Raw genomic sequence first — 15,003 nt, 5'->3', positions numbered from 1 at the left:
CTTTTTTAAACACAGCTATACTAACTGCACGAACCACATTCTCTGGCAACAAATTCCAGAGTTTAATTGTGCGTTGAGTAAAAAAGAACTTTCTCCGATTAGTTTTAAATGTGCCCCATGCTAACTTCATGGAGTGTCCCCTAGTCCTTCTACTATCCGAAAGAGTAAATAACCGATTCACATCTACCCGTTCTAGACCTCTCATGATTTTAAACACCTCTATCATATCCCCCCTCAGTCGTCTCTTCTGCAAGCTGAAAAGTCCTAACCTCTTTAGTCTTTCCTCATAGGGGAGTTGTTCCATTCCCCTTATCATCGCGTTGTCAGACATCACGCAGACTGCTTGATCCAGCAGCCTATGGCTAAACTGCAAAAGCAGGCTAATCAGAGCGCACGGGCTTCCAGGCAACTGATGTTCCAGCGAGACTCCTCAGCATTCCAATCCTTGGGCCGTCAGCTCCTGACAGTGAGTTCCCCAACCCTGGAGACTCGCATCTGTCGTAAGTACCAACTAGGTTGGGGAGGACAAGGAATCTCTCTCTCTCAGATGAGTCTCCTGCAACCACCACTGGAGGCGAGAGCAGATTTCATCGGCAAGTGGAGGCGAACCGAATAGTCCTGAGACTGTGGGTTCCAATGAGATAGTAGCGAGCACTGAAGAGGATGCATATATGCCCTCACCCATGGCACCAATTCCAGGGTTGGTGCCATTAAGCCAAGCAACTGTCGATAGGACCACACCGTTGGGCGTATAGTGTTCAGCAACTGACGCACCCGAGAAATCAATTTCTGAATTAGAACTTTCGGCAGGAAAACCTTGTCCTGTCCCGTGGTGAACCGAACCCCCAGATACTCCAACAACTGGGGTGGATGAAGACTGCTCTTGGCCAAGTTCACCATCCAACGGAGCTCCTGCAACAAGATGATCACTTCATGTGTCACCAGGCGGCTCTCTTCCTGAGAGTTGGTGCGAATCAGCCAAAGTATGGGTGCACCAGAATCCCTGCTCTTCTCAAGGCTGCTACTATCACCACCATAACCTTAGAAAACATTCTGAGGGCAGTGGCTGGATCAAAGAGCAGCACCCAAACTGATAAAGGCACCCCATTTGTACCGCAAAACGTAGAAAATGGTGTTCCAAACAGATGGGAATATCAAGGTAGGCCTTGGACAGATTCAGGGATGTCAAATTACCACAACTGCACTGCCATTATCAAAGAGCGTAAGGTTTCCATACAAAAATGAGTCACTTTCAAATGACGGTTGACCCTTTTGAGATCCAGGACGGGACTAAATGAACCCTCCTTGGGTACAACAAAATAAATGGAACATCGCCCCATACTTTGAGACGTGACACCAGAAGCACAGCCCTCAGCCTGAGGAGTCTGAAGCATAGACTCCTCTGCCTGCTTCTTTTGTGGAGCGTGGCAAGGAGAAACCATGAACACGTCTCAAGAAACACTGCTAAATTCCAGCACATATCACCTCCAGGACCCACTGTTCCAATGTGAGTGAGAGTGAGTGAGTGAGTGTGTGAGTGAGAGATCCCCCTACCTCTTGTTCTCGATCGTGGGTCGACAAACCTTTATTGGGAAGCTCGGGAAGATCCGCCACCTGAGCCTGCTCCTCTCTTGGGCTGTCTGGAACAAAAGGACAGGGACCTACCGAAAGGCCAAGTCCTCTGAAAGGTCAACCCTCTGCAGGGACGAAGACGCCTGGAACCCCGGAGACGACCCCTCATACCAAAGGGGCACTGCAACTGCTTCTTATCCTCCAGCAACAGACGAAGCGGTGATTCGCCCCATTACTGGCCAGTTTCTCCCACTCACTCCCAAACAAGAGCGAGCCTTTAAAGGTAATATTTGTAAAATTTCACACCCAGAGTTGATGCCTGGCTGCTATCACTGAAGCTACTCCTCTGGCAGAGGTACAGACTGAATTGCAGCCCTCGTCTACTAAAAAGGCGGCAGCGGGTTCCATAAATGTTCTGGAATTCCCTCCAGAATCATCAACCTCCTGAGAGAGAAGCAGAAAAGAGTGCATCACTAGGGAGCAACAGGAAGCCATCTGTAACATCATAGGCACTGCCTCAAAGGCTTGCTTAAGGATAGCCTCAATCCTTCTATCATGCACATCCTTCAGGGCTGCTCCTCCCTCCATGGGGATAGTTGTCCGCTTAGAGACTGCACAGACCTGCGCATCCACCTTGGAAAAATGCAAACGTTCTCTCACAGCTAGATCCAGGCCTTCCGATGTCTGAGCCCCTTTAAAATTTGCCTCTGGGGCGTCCTATTCAAGATCAATCAATTCCTGAATGACACCCATCATAGGGAAAAATCAAGAGGCTTTACGTAAGGAAACAAAATGGGATTCTTCTTCGGCTGTGACATGGCATCCCTACCAGTAACACCCAGCTGTTTCAAAGTCTGGGAAATCAGGGCTAGCAGCTCATCTCTATGAGAGAAGCACAACCTGGTAAGATACAGGTCCAGACCCGGAGAAATTTCCCCCTTCTTCCAGGGAATCAGGATCTGCCTCATCATCAGTGCCATCCGTGTTCCTGTCAGGAACACCCGCAGGGAGCTGAGGCGAGCTCCATAGCTTCAGCACAGGACTGGAAGAGGGAGGAGGCACCGGCTGAGGGTGCGACCTGACAGGACTGGGTGAAGAGGAGAACTACACTTGAAGAAGAGCTTGTAAGCCTTGAGACAATTCCACCCAAGAAAAAGCAGCCAGGTCCAGATGAAGCCCAGAAGGAACTGGAGCTGGTCCCACAGAACTGCCCTCACTAGCATAGGAGCCAGTCAAGGGAGAACCAAGGTCTGGCATCCCTCCAGCCAAAGCTGTAACCAACCCTTCATTAGAATGGGAGGAGCCAGACTTAGCAAAATCCGAGGAAGACAACTCACCCTGAGCGTCTGAACAGCGCTGACACAGGTTAGAAGACAGGTCAGGCAAGGAAGCCCTAATGCGACAAGGAACACAAAAGAGAAAGGCGCTTAGGCTTCTTGTTTACCACTGTGATGGCACCAATAAAACGTGCATCTGAACGGCTCACGCTCAACAAGTTACGCGCAGAAAAATTAAGCGCCGGAGAAGTAAGCGCGGCAAGGCACACGCACAACTTGTGCGCCAGGCAAAGCGTTTGAATCAGTGCAAAGCTTGTGCGTGCAAAAGGCGCACCCAAAACTGAGATGGCACAACATGTGCGCAGAACTGGCGCACTGCACAGGGCAGCAAAACACAAGCAGGAGTGCGCGAAAACACCAGAGAGACCTACCACGCGGTGTGCAAGCCTAACTGCGCGGCCTAACCCAGCGGGGCTGCTGAGCACGCCAGGCTGCCCAGTTCCCCCAAACACGACGAGAACGGGAACAAACGTCGGGACGGCGCACTGATCACGGAAACCGGAGGAAGCCTAAAAACCCCTCTGTCTCTGTATCTGAAGGTAATCGATCACTTTTTTTTTTTTTTTTTTTTTTAACTTTACCTGAGCTCAGCGCTTACCAGCTGAGTACAGAGACGGTCTCCGGCTACGGGGGAAGAGGGCATCTATCGTCACCACCATGCTTGGCCTCTTGCACCTGCTGCCTTTCAGCCAAACTAGCAGCTACGTCCACACTGGGAAACCCAGCTACCAGAAACCCAGGGTACACCTCAGAGACCACGGAAATCACTTCAGGAATTCTCAACTGGGGGAGGGACCTTTTGTTATCACCGGAGGAGAGCAGAGCTTTCTTTTCCTTAAGTCAAATTTCAAATTTCTCCTTCCAAAAATCTCAAAGCAATCCCCATAGGGAGATGCACATCCACCATCTGCTGGAGATGGAGAATACCGGCAGGCCAGGGTCACTGTAAGAGTATATATACTGTGGAATCAGCTTGCTTAGTCTCCATCTGCTGGCAGGGGAGCATAACCCACTGGTCTTGAGTCCATTTGTCTACACACTGGGGGGGGGGGGGGGGGGGGGGGGGGGGGGGAGAGAGATTTGCACAGGTTGCTGGCACTGTAGACAGAGCTTAGAGTCTCCATCTGGTGCGGCTTGCGTGTATTTTGGGGGCAACATGCCTCTTCCCGAGAGGGTACTGAAGGTTTCAATCTTAGAAGCATTCCAAGAGTTATCTGGACATGCCATTTTGGGGAGGGAATATAAAACAAGAGGGCAAATGGTACATAAGAATTGCTATTTTTTTTTGTATCAAAGCTCAAATTCATGGCAGCATCATGACCATGGCAGTCCCTGCTGGTGAAAGAGCGGTGCCCCTCTGGCCAGCTAGGGACCCCCGCAGCTTCCTGGTCACACTGTCTGGAGAGAAGGGCATGAAATAGGACATCTTTCCAGAAAGGTGTTTAGGAACGAAATCTAAATAAATAGTGCAAAAGAGGGGGGGGAAGAGCCAAACACATGGCAGAATAAATAGAAGAAATGCATGAAATGTGCCTTTTCTTTCTAGTGCTGTGCATGTACACACTGTATCTGGGGTGATCTTAAAAGCATAAGCCCGGCACTGTAATGTGGATGCACTGGCAGGGAAGAACAAAGTCAGAAAACTGCAAAGCACAGGTGAGGTTTCAGCTTCCTAACTGTAACCATTAAGCAGGAAGATGTTTTGGATTCATCCTATTTGTTTTTAACTCCCGCCACAAACATTTCTGTTTGTAGCCTGATTATTTCTCCTCATTAGGTAAAGCAGTGCAGGCTTACGCTATTTTACTTATTTAAAATATTTATAACTCGCTTAACTGATATCCTAAGTGAGTTACAATGATAAACACACACATAAGCTAAAACTTATGACATTAACTTAAAAACAAATATAAAACATCTAAAAAAAAATTCTGAATCAAACTGTGGGAGTTGTAAGAACATAAGAACATGCCATACTGGGTCAGACCAAGGGTCCACCAAGCCCAGCATCCTGTTTCCAACAGTGGCCAAAGTCACAAGTACCTGGCAGGATCCCAAGGGGTAGATAGTCCAAGCTCCTTATCCCAAGAATAAGCAGTGGATTTCTGCAACTCCACCTTAATAATGGTTTATGGACTTTTCCTCTAGGAACTTGTCCAAACCTTTTTTTTTTTTTTTTTTTTTTTAACACAGCTACACTAAAAGCTTTCACCACATCCTCTGGCAACAAATTCCAGAGCTTGATTATGCGTTGAGTAAAAAAAAAAATAATTTTCCCTTATTAGTTTTAAATGTATTACCCAGTAACTTCAGTGCAGGGAGATTGGAAATGTGGGCCTTCCTCATGTACCCAGCTCCGGCATTCGGAAAGGCTTTACAGTTGTTCTTAAGAAGGTTGATGTCAGGCACCAAGGTGAACAAGTAACATTATGAAATATAACTCAGGATCATTTGACCATTTTTCCTGTGTGTGGTTTTTTTTTTGTTTGTTTGTTTTAAGCCTTGGTTCGACAGGGAAAGAGGCTTATCAGATCATACCGATCTCTGCGAGTGTGTCCCACCCGTACAACTTTCCAAAAGCTGGACCCAGCTCAACCAAACTTGGCATGGATCTAGGTCCAGGGCGGGGGGGTCATTAAGCCATTTCAGCTCATAGTTAGTGTAGCTGGGTTCAAAAAGGTTTGGATAAGTTCTTGGAGGAGAAATCCATTAATGGCTATTAATCAATTATACTTAGGGAATAGCCACCGCTATTAATTGCATCAGTAGCATGGGATCTTCTTAGTGTTTGGGTAATTGCCAGGTTCTTGTGGCCTGGTTTTTGGCCTCTGTTGGAAACAGGATGCTGGGCTTGATGGACCCTTGGTCTGACCCAGCATGGCAATTTCTTATGTTCTTATGTAAACTTTAGGGAGTGCTTTCTGGGGGTGGGAGGGTAAGAGGGCAGGAGTGGCGAAAGGGTTAGAAGTTTTCCCATGAGACATGCACTGGGACAAGAACAGAGACGCAGACAGAATATTACTCCTCCTTGTTTTATACCCAGAGTTGTTCACATCACAGGAAACTTGTAATCTCTTGCAAGGTTTGGGGGGTGGTTTGTGTCACAACTTCCTTCTGCTTCATTAATCTTCCAGCTTTACAACCAATGGGCTACGGAACTCATCATCCTTTCTTCAGTACTACCGGGGGAGGGGGGGCTCCCCTATTTATTTATTTTTAAAATTCTTATGGAGTGCAAATTCACCATAGTTCAATGCCGGTACCAATACACATACAAAATTAAAACATCAAGTCATTAAAAACATTGCAATTAAAATACATAAACAATATGCAACACCATGATCACACTACCCTAGTCATGTACATCACTCTGGATATATATTTTATATATCCCATCCCCCACTTAGCCCAGTCATTGTGGTGACAATCCTTGGCCCAGAGTAATGCACCCCAGATCCCTACATCCAACTGTTAGGTGTCGCCACTGGGCGATGGCTGGGGTGTCCTCTCTCCCAGGGGCTATGAATTCTGCAGCCGCAGCTTCCCCAGCTCCACCCAACCGGAGAGCTGAAGCCAAGTACAGGAATCAAAACCCAGGTCCCCCAGCACAGTAAGCAAGAAGCGCTGCCGTTGAGCCAGTAATAGGCTGGTCTTCCAGAAAGTTAAAAAAAAAAAAAAGACACACACATGAAGGAAAATTAGGTTCTTACCTTTGATAATTTTCGTTCCCGTAGTACCATGGATCAGTCCAGACAGCTGGGTTATGCCTCCCCTCCAGCAGATGGAGTCAGAGAGAAAACTGAAAGCACCCCCTAGATATACTGGTGTGCCTCCTGCGATCCCTCAGTATATGTGATATCAAAGCAGAAATAAGGAATGAATCACCTTCAACCGTACCCCCAAGAGAATGTCAAAAAATTGTGATCTAAATCATAACCTAAATGACCAGATCAAGTAGAAACCTCCTTGAGAACAGGTAAAACCAGACATAACAAACAGGACACCACAGAGCGAACAATAAAACACGAGGAAAGGAGACACTTCACCTCGAAACTGTGGCATCTATTACCAATACAAACTGTAATGGAAGAAAAAACAGAAATGGAACACGAGCGGACTCCCAGAAGTACTGAGGGCGGGCGTCTGGACTGATCCATGGTACTACGGGAACGAAAATTAGCAAAGGTAAGAACCTAATTTTCCTTTCCCTGTACGTACCAGGATCAGTCCAGACAGCTGGGATGTACCCAAGCCGCCTTAACTGGGGTGGGACCCTGAGAGTCCCGCTCGAATTACACTGCTCCCAAAAGACTCTGCAGGAGGACCACGAACATCCAGGCGATAATGCCTGGCAAAAGTATGCCAGGATTTCCATGTGGCCGCCCTGCATATCTCTTGGCAAGAGACCAAGTGATTCTCTGCCCATGAAGTCGCTTGAGAACGCAGAGAATGAGCCTTAAGCCCAGCAGGAATAGGCTTACCACATCCAACATACGTGGCCGCAATAGCACCCTTTAACCAGCGTGCAATCGTAGCTTTAGAAGCCTGAAGACCCTTCTTGGGCCCATTCCACAACACGAAAAGGTGATCTGACTTTCTAAAGTCATTGGTAACCTCCAAATAGCGTAAAAGAATCCGACGGACATCCAGACGCCTCAAGTCCCTACCTTGAGAAGACTGCAGGTCCTTGTCCGAAAAGGAAGGTAATTCCACCGTTTGGTTGACATGAAACGCGGAGACCACCTTGGGTAGGAAGGAAGGAACAGTCCGTAGGGAAACCCCTGACGCCGATATGCGCAAAAACGGTTCCCTGCAAGAGAGAGCCTGAAGCTCCGACACCCGACGAGCCGAAGAAATGGCCACAAGGAAGACAGCCTTGAGAGTCAGATCCTTCAAGGAAGCCGCCTTAATAGGTTCAAACGGAGCCGCACACAAGCCACGGAGTACCAAGTTCAAGTTCCAAGACGGACAGGGAAGCCTGACGGGAGGACGCAAGTTTCTAACCCCTCGCAAAAAACGCGCCACATCCAGATGACTCGCAAGGGAAGAGCCTTCTACCTTACCTCGCAAGCATCCCAAGGCCGCCACCTGAACTCGAAGTGAATTGTACGCTAACCCCTTCTTCAATCCATCTTGTAAGAACATAAGGATATCCGCCACAGACGAACGTCTGGCCGAAGTACCCACCGTGTCACACCAATCATGGAAAACTTTCCAAACCCTCGCGTAGGCGAGCGTAGTGGACGACAGACGGGCCCGAAGGAGAGTAGACACCACCGCGTCCGAATAACCTCTCTTCTTCAACTGCTTCCTCTCATAAGCCAAGCTGCCAGACAAAAACGATCCGCCAGATCGAAAAATACTGGACCCTGACGAAGAAGATTGGGAAGATGACCGAGACGCAGAGGGCCGTCGACTGCCAGGTTGACCAGATCCGCGAACCACGGACGCCGCGGCCATTCCGGAGCCACGAGGATCACCGGACCGTGATGGGACTCTATGCGTCGTAGCACTTTCCCTACGAGGGGCCACGGAGGGAACACATAAAGAAGAATGTAACGAGGCCACGGAAGAGCTAGCGCGTCCACTCCTTCTGACGCGTGCTCTCTCCTCCGACTGAAGAAGCGCACCGCCTTTGCATTTTGACGGGTCGCCATGAGGTCCAAGCGCGGAGTCCCCCAACGCCGCGCAATGAGAGCCATCGCTTCCGCCGAAATCTCCCATTCTCCTGGATCCAGGTGCTGCCGGCTGAGGAAATCCGCTTGAACGTTGTCCACGCCGGCAATGTGGGTGGCCGCGAGACGCTCTATGTGTCTTTCCGCCCAAGACATCAACAGCGCCGCCTCGGTCGCTACCGCCAGACTTTTTGTGCCTCCTTGTCGATTTATGTACGCCACTGTGGTCGCATTGTCCGACAGAACTCTTATTGCTCGTCCGTGTACCAGTGGAAGGAGATAACGCAAGGCCAGGCGGACCGCTCTGGTCTCCAATCGGTTGATGGACCAAGTCGCTTGGAGTGCTGACTAGGTGCCCTGGACCGCACGGGACTGGCAGACCGCTCCCCAGCCAGACAGGCTGGCATCCGTTGTCACCACCAACCAAGGCGGGGGTTCGAGGTCCACCCCTTGTAGGAGATTGGCTGGAGTCAGCCACCAAGAGAGACTGGAGCGAGCCGGCTCCAGCAAAGGCAATTCTATCCCGTACTCCTCCGAGCGGGGATCCCAGCGAGATAGAAGTGCTCTTTGTAATGGACGCATATGCACAAAAGCCCATTGTACCATTTCCATAGTAGACACCATATGACCAATGACTTGTAAATAATCCCAGACCGTGGGCATTTCGAGCTCCAACAGGCGCCGTACCTGAGTCATGAGATTGACCATGCGTTGGTGCGTAAGAAAAACCTTGCCCACCAAGGTGTCGAACCGAGCTTCCAGGAACTCCAGCTGTTGGGTCAGTTCGAGTCTGCTCTTCGTGAAGTTGACTACCCAACCCAACTCCTGCAGCTGGTGCACCACTAAGGAGACCGCCCGGTTGCAGGCCGCCTGTGACTTTGCTCGAATGAGCCAATCGTCGAGATAGGGATGCACGAGGACGCCTTGACGGCGGAGGGAGGCCGCTATCACCACGAGAACTTTGGTGAACACCCTCGGTGCGGTGGCCAACCCGAAGGGGAGGGCGCAAAACTGGTAGTGGTCCCCCATCACCGTGAACCTCAAGTACCGTTGATGCCGTTCTCTTATTCCGATGTGAAGATAGGCCCCTGTCAGGTCCAAAGAAGCCAAAAACTCTCCCTTGTGGACGGTCGCAATAACAGACCGGAGGGTCTCCATCCGGAAGCGGGGCACACGCAACGCCTTGTTTACTCCTTTGAGATCCAGAATGGGTCGGAAGGTGCCCTCCTTCTTGGGAACCAGGAAGTATATGGAGTACCGACCCGTCCGTAGCTGGTCCCGCGGAACCGGAACCACCGCCCCCAGAGCCTGTAGATGGGCGACCGTTTGGGCGATAGCTACCTGTTTTTCTACTGGCCCGCATGGCGATACCAGAAAGAGATCCCGGGGGGGACGTACAAAATCCAACTCGTAGCCGTACCGGACCACGTCGAGGACCCATTGATCCGAAGTGATCTTGGCCCACTCCTCCCAGAACCGGGACAGCCGACCTCCGATAACGGGAACGGAGGAGTGGGCCCGCGCACCTTCATTGTGCGGGCTTGATGGCAGGAAAGCCTGTGGAAGCGCCCCCGCGTAGAGGCCTCCTGCCGCGAAAGGAAGAAGACGACCAGGCCTGGGATCTTGTCGCCTGCTGCCGCTGGGGAAGGGAACCCCCTCTTCCCCCACGGAAACGCCGTTGCCCCCGAAAGCGAGCCCTAGCGTTCCCAAACGACCGAGGTTGCCGAGGCTTATCCTCCGGCAACTTGTAGACCTTGTTGTCACCCAGGTCCTTAATAAGCTGGTCCAGCTCCTCGCCAAATAGCAACTTGCCCTTAAAGGGGAAGGAACCTAACCTCGCCTTGGAGTTGGCGTCCGCCGACCAACGATGGAGCCACAGCAACCTCCTGGCTGAGACCGCCGAGGACATAATGCGAGCCGATGTGCGCAACAAGTCATACAGGGCATCCGCAGTATAAGCGACCGCCGCCTCAACACAATTCGCCTGCTCAGCCTCTCCCGGAGGGAGCTCCTGCATGGTCAGCAGCTGCTGAACCCAGCGGAGGTTGGCCCTCTGCACAAGGCTGCTGCAAGCCGCCGCTCGGACCCCCAGAGCCGCCACGTCAAAAATACGCTTTAATAAAACCTCAAGCTTGCGGTCTTGGAGGTCCTTCAACGCTATACCCCCCGTCACGGGGATTGTCGTATGCTTTACCACAGCCGTGACAGCCGAATCTACCACGGGCGTCTTCAAGAGCTCCAATGACTCCTTGGGTAAGGGATATAGCCTTTCCATGGCCCGATTCACCCGCAGGGACGCCTCTGGGAGGTCCCATTCCTTTGAAACGATCTGTAAGACCTTGTGGTGAAAGGGAAAGGTCTGCGGGGGAGCTCTAATCCCTGCCATTGCAATATCCCCTGTAGACGTGTCCGCCTCCTGCGGCGGAGTCGTTAACTCTAGCTCCTGCAACACGTGAAGAATAAGGGAGCTCAATTCCTCCTTTCCAAACAAACGTAGCACCTGGGGGTCATCCCCTTCTACGGCCCCCAGAGTATCCGCCGTCAAAGAGTCCGGAGCCCCCAGGGACTCCGGCACGGCTGAGTCCTCCGGGTCCGCAGCCCCCCCCCCCCACGGACGGGGACCTTGGCCCCCGGAGGAACCCGCGCCCGGCTGGGTCCCCTGGGGCAAGGCAGTGGTCCTGGGGACTTTCGGGGGAGTGGGCGCCTCTGCCTCCCAGCCGGATTCTGCCTGCAAAAAGGCTTTGTGCATTAAGAGCACAAAATCGGAAGAAAAGGGGACCGCCCTTTTCAAACTTTTCTTCGGGGCATCTATAGAGAGGGGGGCTCGAGGAGTCCCCAAATCGGTCTGGGAGCGCGCGCTCTGGGCACCAGGAGAGGGAGGAGGGGAGATTTTCTCCTCCTCCGACGCTGACGATTCAGTCTGCCTCGTGGCCAAGATGGCCGCCGCACTCCTCCCCGAGGGAGGAGGGGCCGGAGAACCACTGCCTGCAGCGCTGCGATGCCGGGACGGAGAGGGGAGAGGAGACCTGCTGCGGGCAGCGCTCGGCCCCCGAGAGGATCCCTCGCCCCCGGGAAAACATCGGGGACAGAGACCCTCTCGGGAGAGTCGCGCCCCCGCCCCCCCACAGGACACGCAGAGCGAAGACCGCGGCATCAGAGCAGCGAACGGAGCTGCTACACAAAAAGGGCGCCAAAGGCAAGGTGAAGAAGGATCCTCACAGATACAGCGCGCCGGGTGAACTAGCCACCCCCTCCGGGTCCAAGAACACGCTGGCAGGCCGGGGTTAAGGGAAAGAAATATATATATATATATATAACTCACTGCCTGTCCCCAACAGGACTTAAGTGACTCAGCTAGCCCAATTCAAAACTTTTTTTTTTTTTTTTTTTTTTTAAACCCCCTTCAGGGCTGAATCCCCTGGAATTGGGGGGAGGGTGACCGGCCCACCGGTAAGCTCTCCCCCAGGTTCAAGGACACTGTAATCCGGGAAAATTAAGGAGGACACTGCCCTCCTGCCTGCCCGCAATGAGCTCCAACCGCGCCGCGCCAGACACTAACACAGACAAACAAACGATAGGAGGGAAGAAACCAATTGATCTTTGTCCCTCTTTTTTTTTTTTTTTTTCCAAATGTTTCCCAGTACCGATAAACTGACCAGACCAGGACCGCAGGTTATGCCTCTCAATCTGCTGGAGTCAGAGATAATACTGAGGGATCGCAGGTGGCACACCTGTATATCTAGGGGGTGCTTTCAGTTTTCTCTCTGACTCCATCTGCTGGAGGGGAGGCATAACCCAGCTGTCTGGACTGATCCTGGTACTTACAGGGAATGTGTGATTTTGCAAAGATAAAACATATGACCTTACCAATATATTCAATGCACGCTTTATAAAGCAGTTGAACATTTGTCCCATGGCGATTGACACATGTGTAATTTTCTGCTTATCTCCAAATTTTGCAGGCCTAGGTCATTTGGCCACCCACTGAGAGATTAACCAGAGAACCTGGACCGGCTACATAAATCCTCTCTCTCTGATCATCCCTATGCTCTAGAAGAGTGGCTCTTGAATTCAGCACTTCACGAGCCTGAACGTATATACACAACACATGTGCTCGGCTGAATACAGCTCTGCTGATTATTCCCATGCAAGTGACATAAGCTAAGATATTTACTTCTTATGACCTCAAGTAAACCCAAAGAGAAAATGTAATCACATTGATGCTTCTCTGTACCATACAAAGATGAAAGAATGCCATAATAAAAACAGGTATCATTAACGTGCGCAAAATTCTTACCAGATTTTTGGAGGGCAACAAAAACAGGCATCCGAGGATTATGAAAACGGGATAGAAATTCATAAAGCCATGAGGCAAACAGATCAGGAACCACTAAAGCTGTGCACTGTCATATCTGTTACTGCTAAGAATCAAACTGATTTTTGTTTAAACGCTACCAGTGATGGATTCTGCCTTTATGCCATTTCTGGGGACACTTTGCATATAAATGCCGACGGGATTATGTGACGGAGCAATACAACAGCAGTGAGGGTACCTATCCTGATATAATCAGATAATTACCCCAGGGGCATTAGAAAACAAAGGAAATATCAAAGTGCTTCTCATCCCTGAGGGGAGGCGGATTACTTTGTGGTTAAGTCCTCCCTCCACTGCTACCTCTCCCCTCTCTCTCTCTCCCTTCCCCATTAATTGAATGCACACAGAGTTTTCCAAGCTTTATACTTAGAAAAAACAACATGGACCACCAGCCTGTGTTCAAAGAGAACAGTGTACATTATTGGGGCTTCTACCGGAAAGCAATGATGAATACCCAGAGCTGAAAACCTGGAAACCCTCTTACCTACCACTCAAGTGTCCGGACCTTGAACAAAATTACTTAACCTCCCTACGCTTAAACACAGGTTCTAAGCCCGGGGGGGTGGGATGGAGCAAATCAAGGATGAAAAGTTTCTCAAGGAATCGGGCCTTCAAATGTCTCCCTGCAATGTGACAAAACCCATGACCTACAGCCAACCCAGTCCCACTACATACAGCTCTATTAAGAACGTAAGAGGTGTCATGCGAGGTCAGACCAAGGATCCATCAAGCACAACACCTTGTCTCCAAGGCCCATCTGGATTCCAGGAAGGACCCAACAGATCCCAAAGAGTAGATCTATTTCTTGCTGCCGACTCCTAGGGATAAGCGCTGGCTTTCACCAAAAGTCTACCTGGCTATGGACTTTTCTTCCAGAACTTGTCCAAACCCCCTTTAAACCCAGCAAAGCCAGACGCCTCAACCACATCCTCTGGCAATAAATTCCACAAATTTGAATGTGCACTGAATGAAAAGATAACTTTCTCCGATTTGTTTTATATCTGCTGCCCATTAGTTTGATGGAGTGTCCCCTAGTCCCATCTGAAAAAAGTAAATAACCGTTCCCTATTGATTAATTCTATGTAACACCTTAATTGCGCACTACATCAAAAAATTGCATGTACTATATTTAACTCAATTTAACTACACAGTGATACCCTCTGAAGCGACTATCAAGCCACAAAAGACAGAAAAAAAATATTAAATTAAATCTGTTCCCCACCACCCATGATTTTGTAAACATTATATCCCTTCTCAGTCATCTCTTTAAGCTGAAGAGCCCTAACCTGTTTAGCCTTTCTTCATAAGGGAGTCACTTCCATTCCCTTTATAATTTTCCCCAAGTGACCACCCTCCAAGTGCTCTCTAAAATAATTCCAGGGATCATTAAAAAAAAATATATATATATATATATATTTATTTCTGTAAATAAATTTGCAAAACACAAACCACCACCAACCTTACCCTCAGGCCTCTTTGGCATTGCTAAGGTGCTTCCAATTTTTACTGCTGTTTTATCTCAGATTTCCAAGGGGCTCACCTGACGGTATGAAGAACGTATAACCTTGTTTCAGCTCGATCTTTTGGCACCCATCCGCTCTGTCTCCCAGGAAGATATCACTTTGCTTCCCTGACACAACCCACTCTTCATAAAGCTGTAAATTGTGCAGAGTAGGCGGAATCAGCCAAAATATCTAGAGAAAAAAAATATATATATTCTCTCCAGCAGCACGTTACAACAAAATGTGTGGAAACATTCACAGGAGGCTGCAGCCTCTGGAGTCCCTCATTGTGGAATGAGCTGCGCATGGAGTTGAGAATGTTTCCGATTACAAATTTTCCAGAAAGAGTTGAAAGCGTATTTCTTTTGTCTGGCCTTTGCTTGATGCTTTCCTCTTCAGTTAGACATGCATTTTATATTTTTACTTTACTGTATTGATGAGTTTTGTAAGATGCACTATTCATTTTTTTGTTTTGTTTTTTTTTGTTCACTGCTTAGCACAGTTTTTCTGCTAGAGGTGGTATAAAAAAAATCTGTAAATAA

At 49.6% G+C, this 15,003-nt stretch overlaps 1 protein-coding gene across 1 annotated transcript in view; it reads right to left on the bottom strand.

Moving 5' to 3' along the window:
• KDM2B (lysine demethylase 2B) overlaps window positions 1-15,003 on the bottom strand; it is a 184,168-nt gene that overhangs the window by 89,707 nt on the left and 79,458 nt on the right. The window contains 1 exon segment of the mRNA XM_029619679.1: window positions 14,500-14,653. Coding sequence (XP_029475539.1) covers window positions 14,500-14,653 — 154 coding nt within the window.

Source organism: Rhinatrema bivittatum, chromosome 11, assembly GCF_901001135.1.
Source record: "Rhinatrema bivittatum chromosome 11, aRhiBiv1.1, whole genome shotgun sequence".
In the NCBI taxonomy this organism is placed as follows: Eukaryota; Metazoa; Chordata; class Amphibia; order Gymnophiona; family Rhinatrematidae; genus Rhinatrema; species Rhinatrema bivittatum.
Note: the sequence above shows the minus strand (reverse complement) of the source record. Positions and strands in the feature narration are given on the sequence as shown.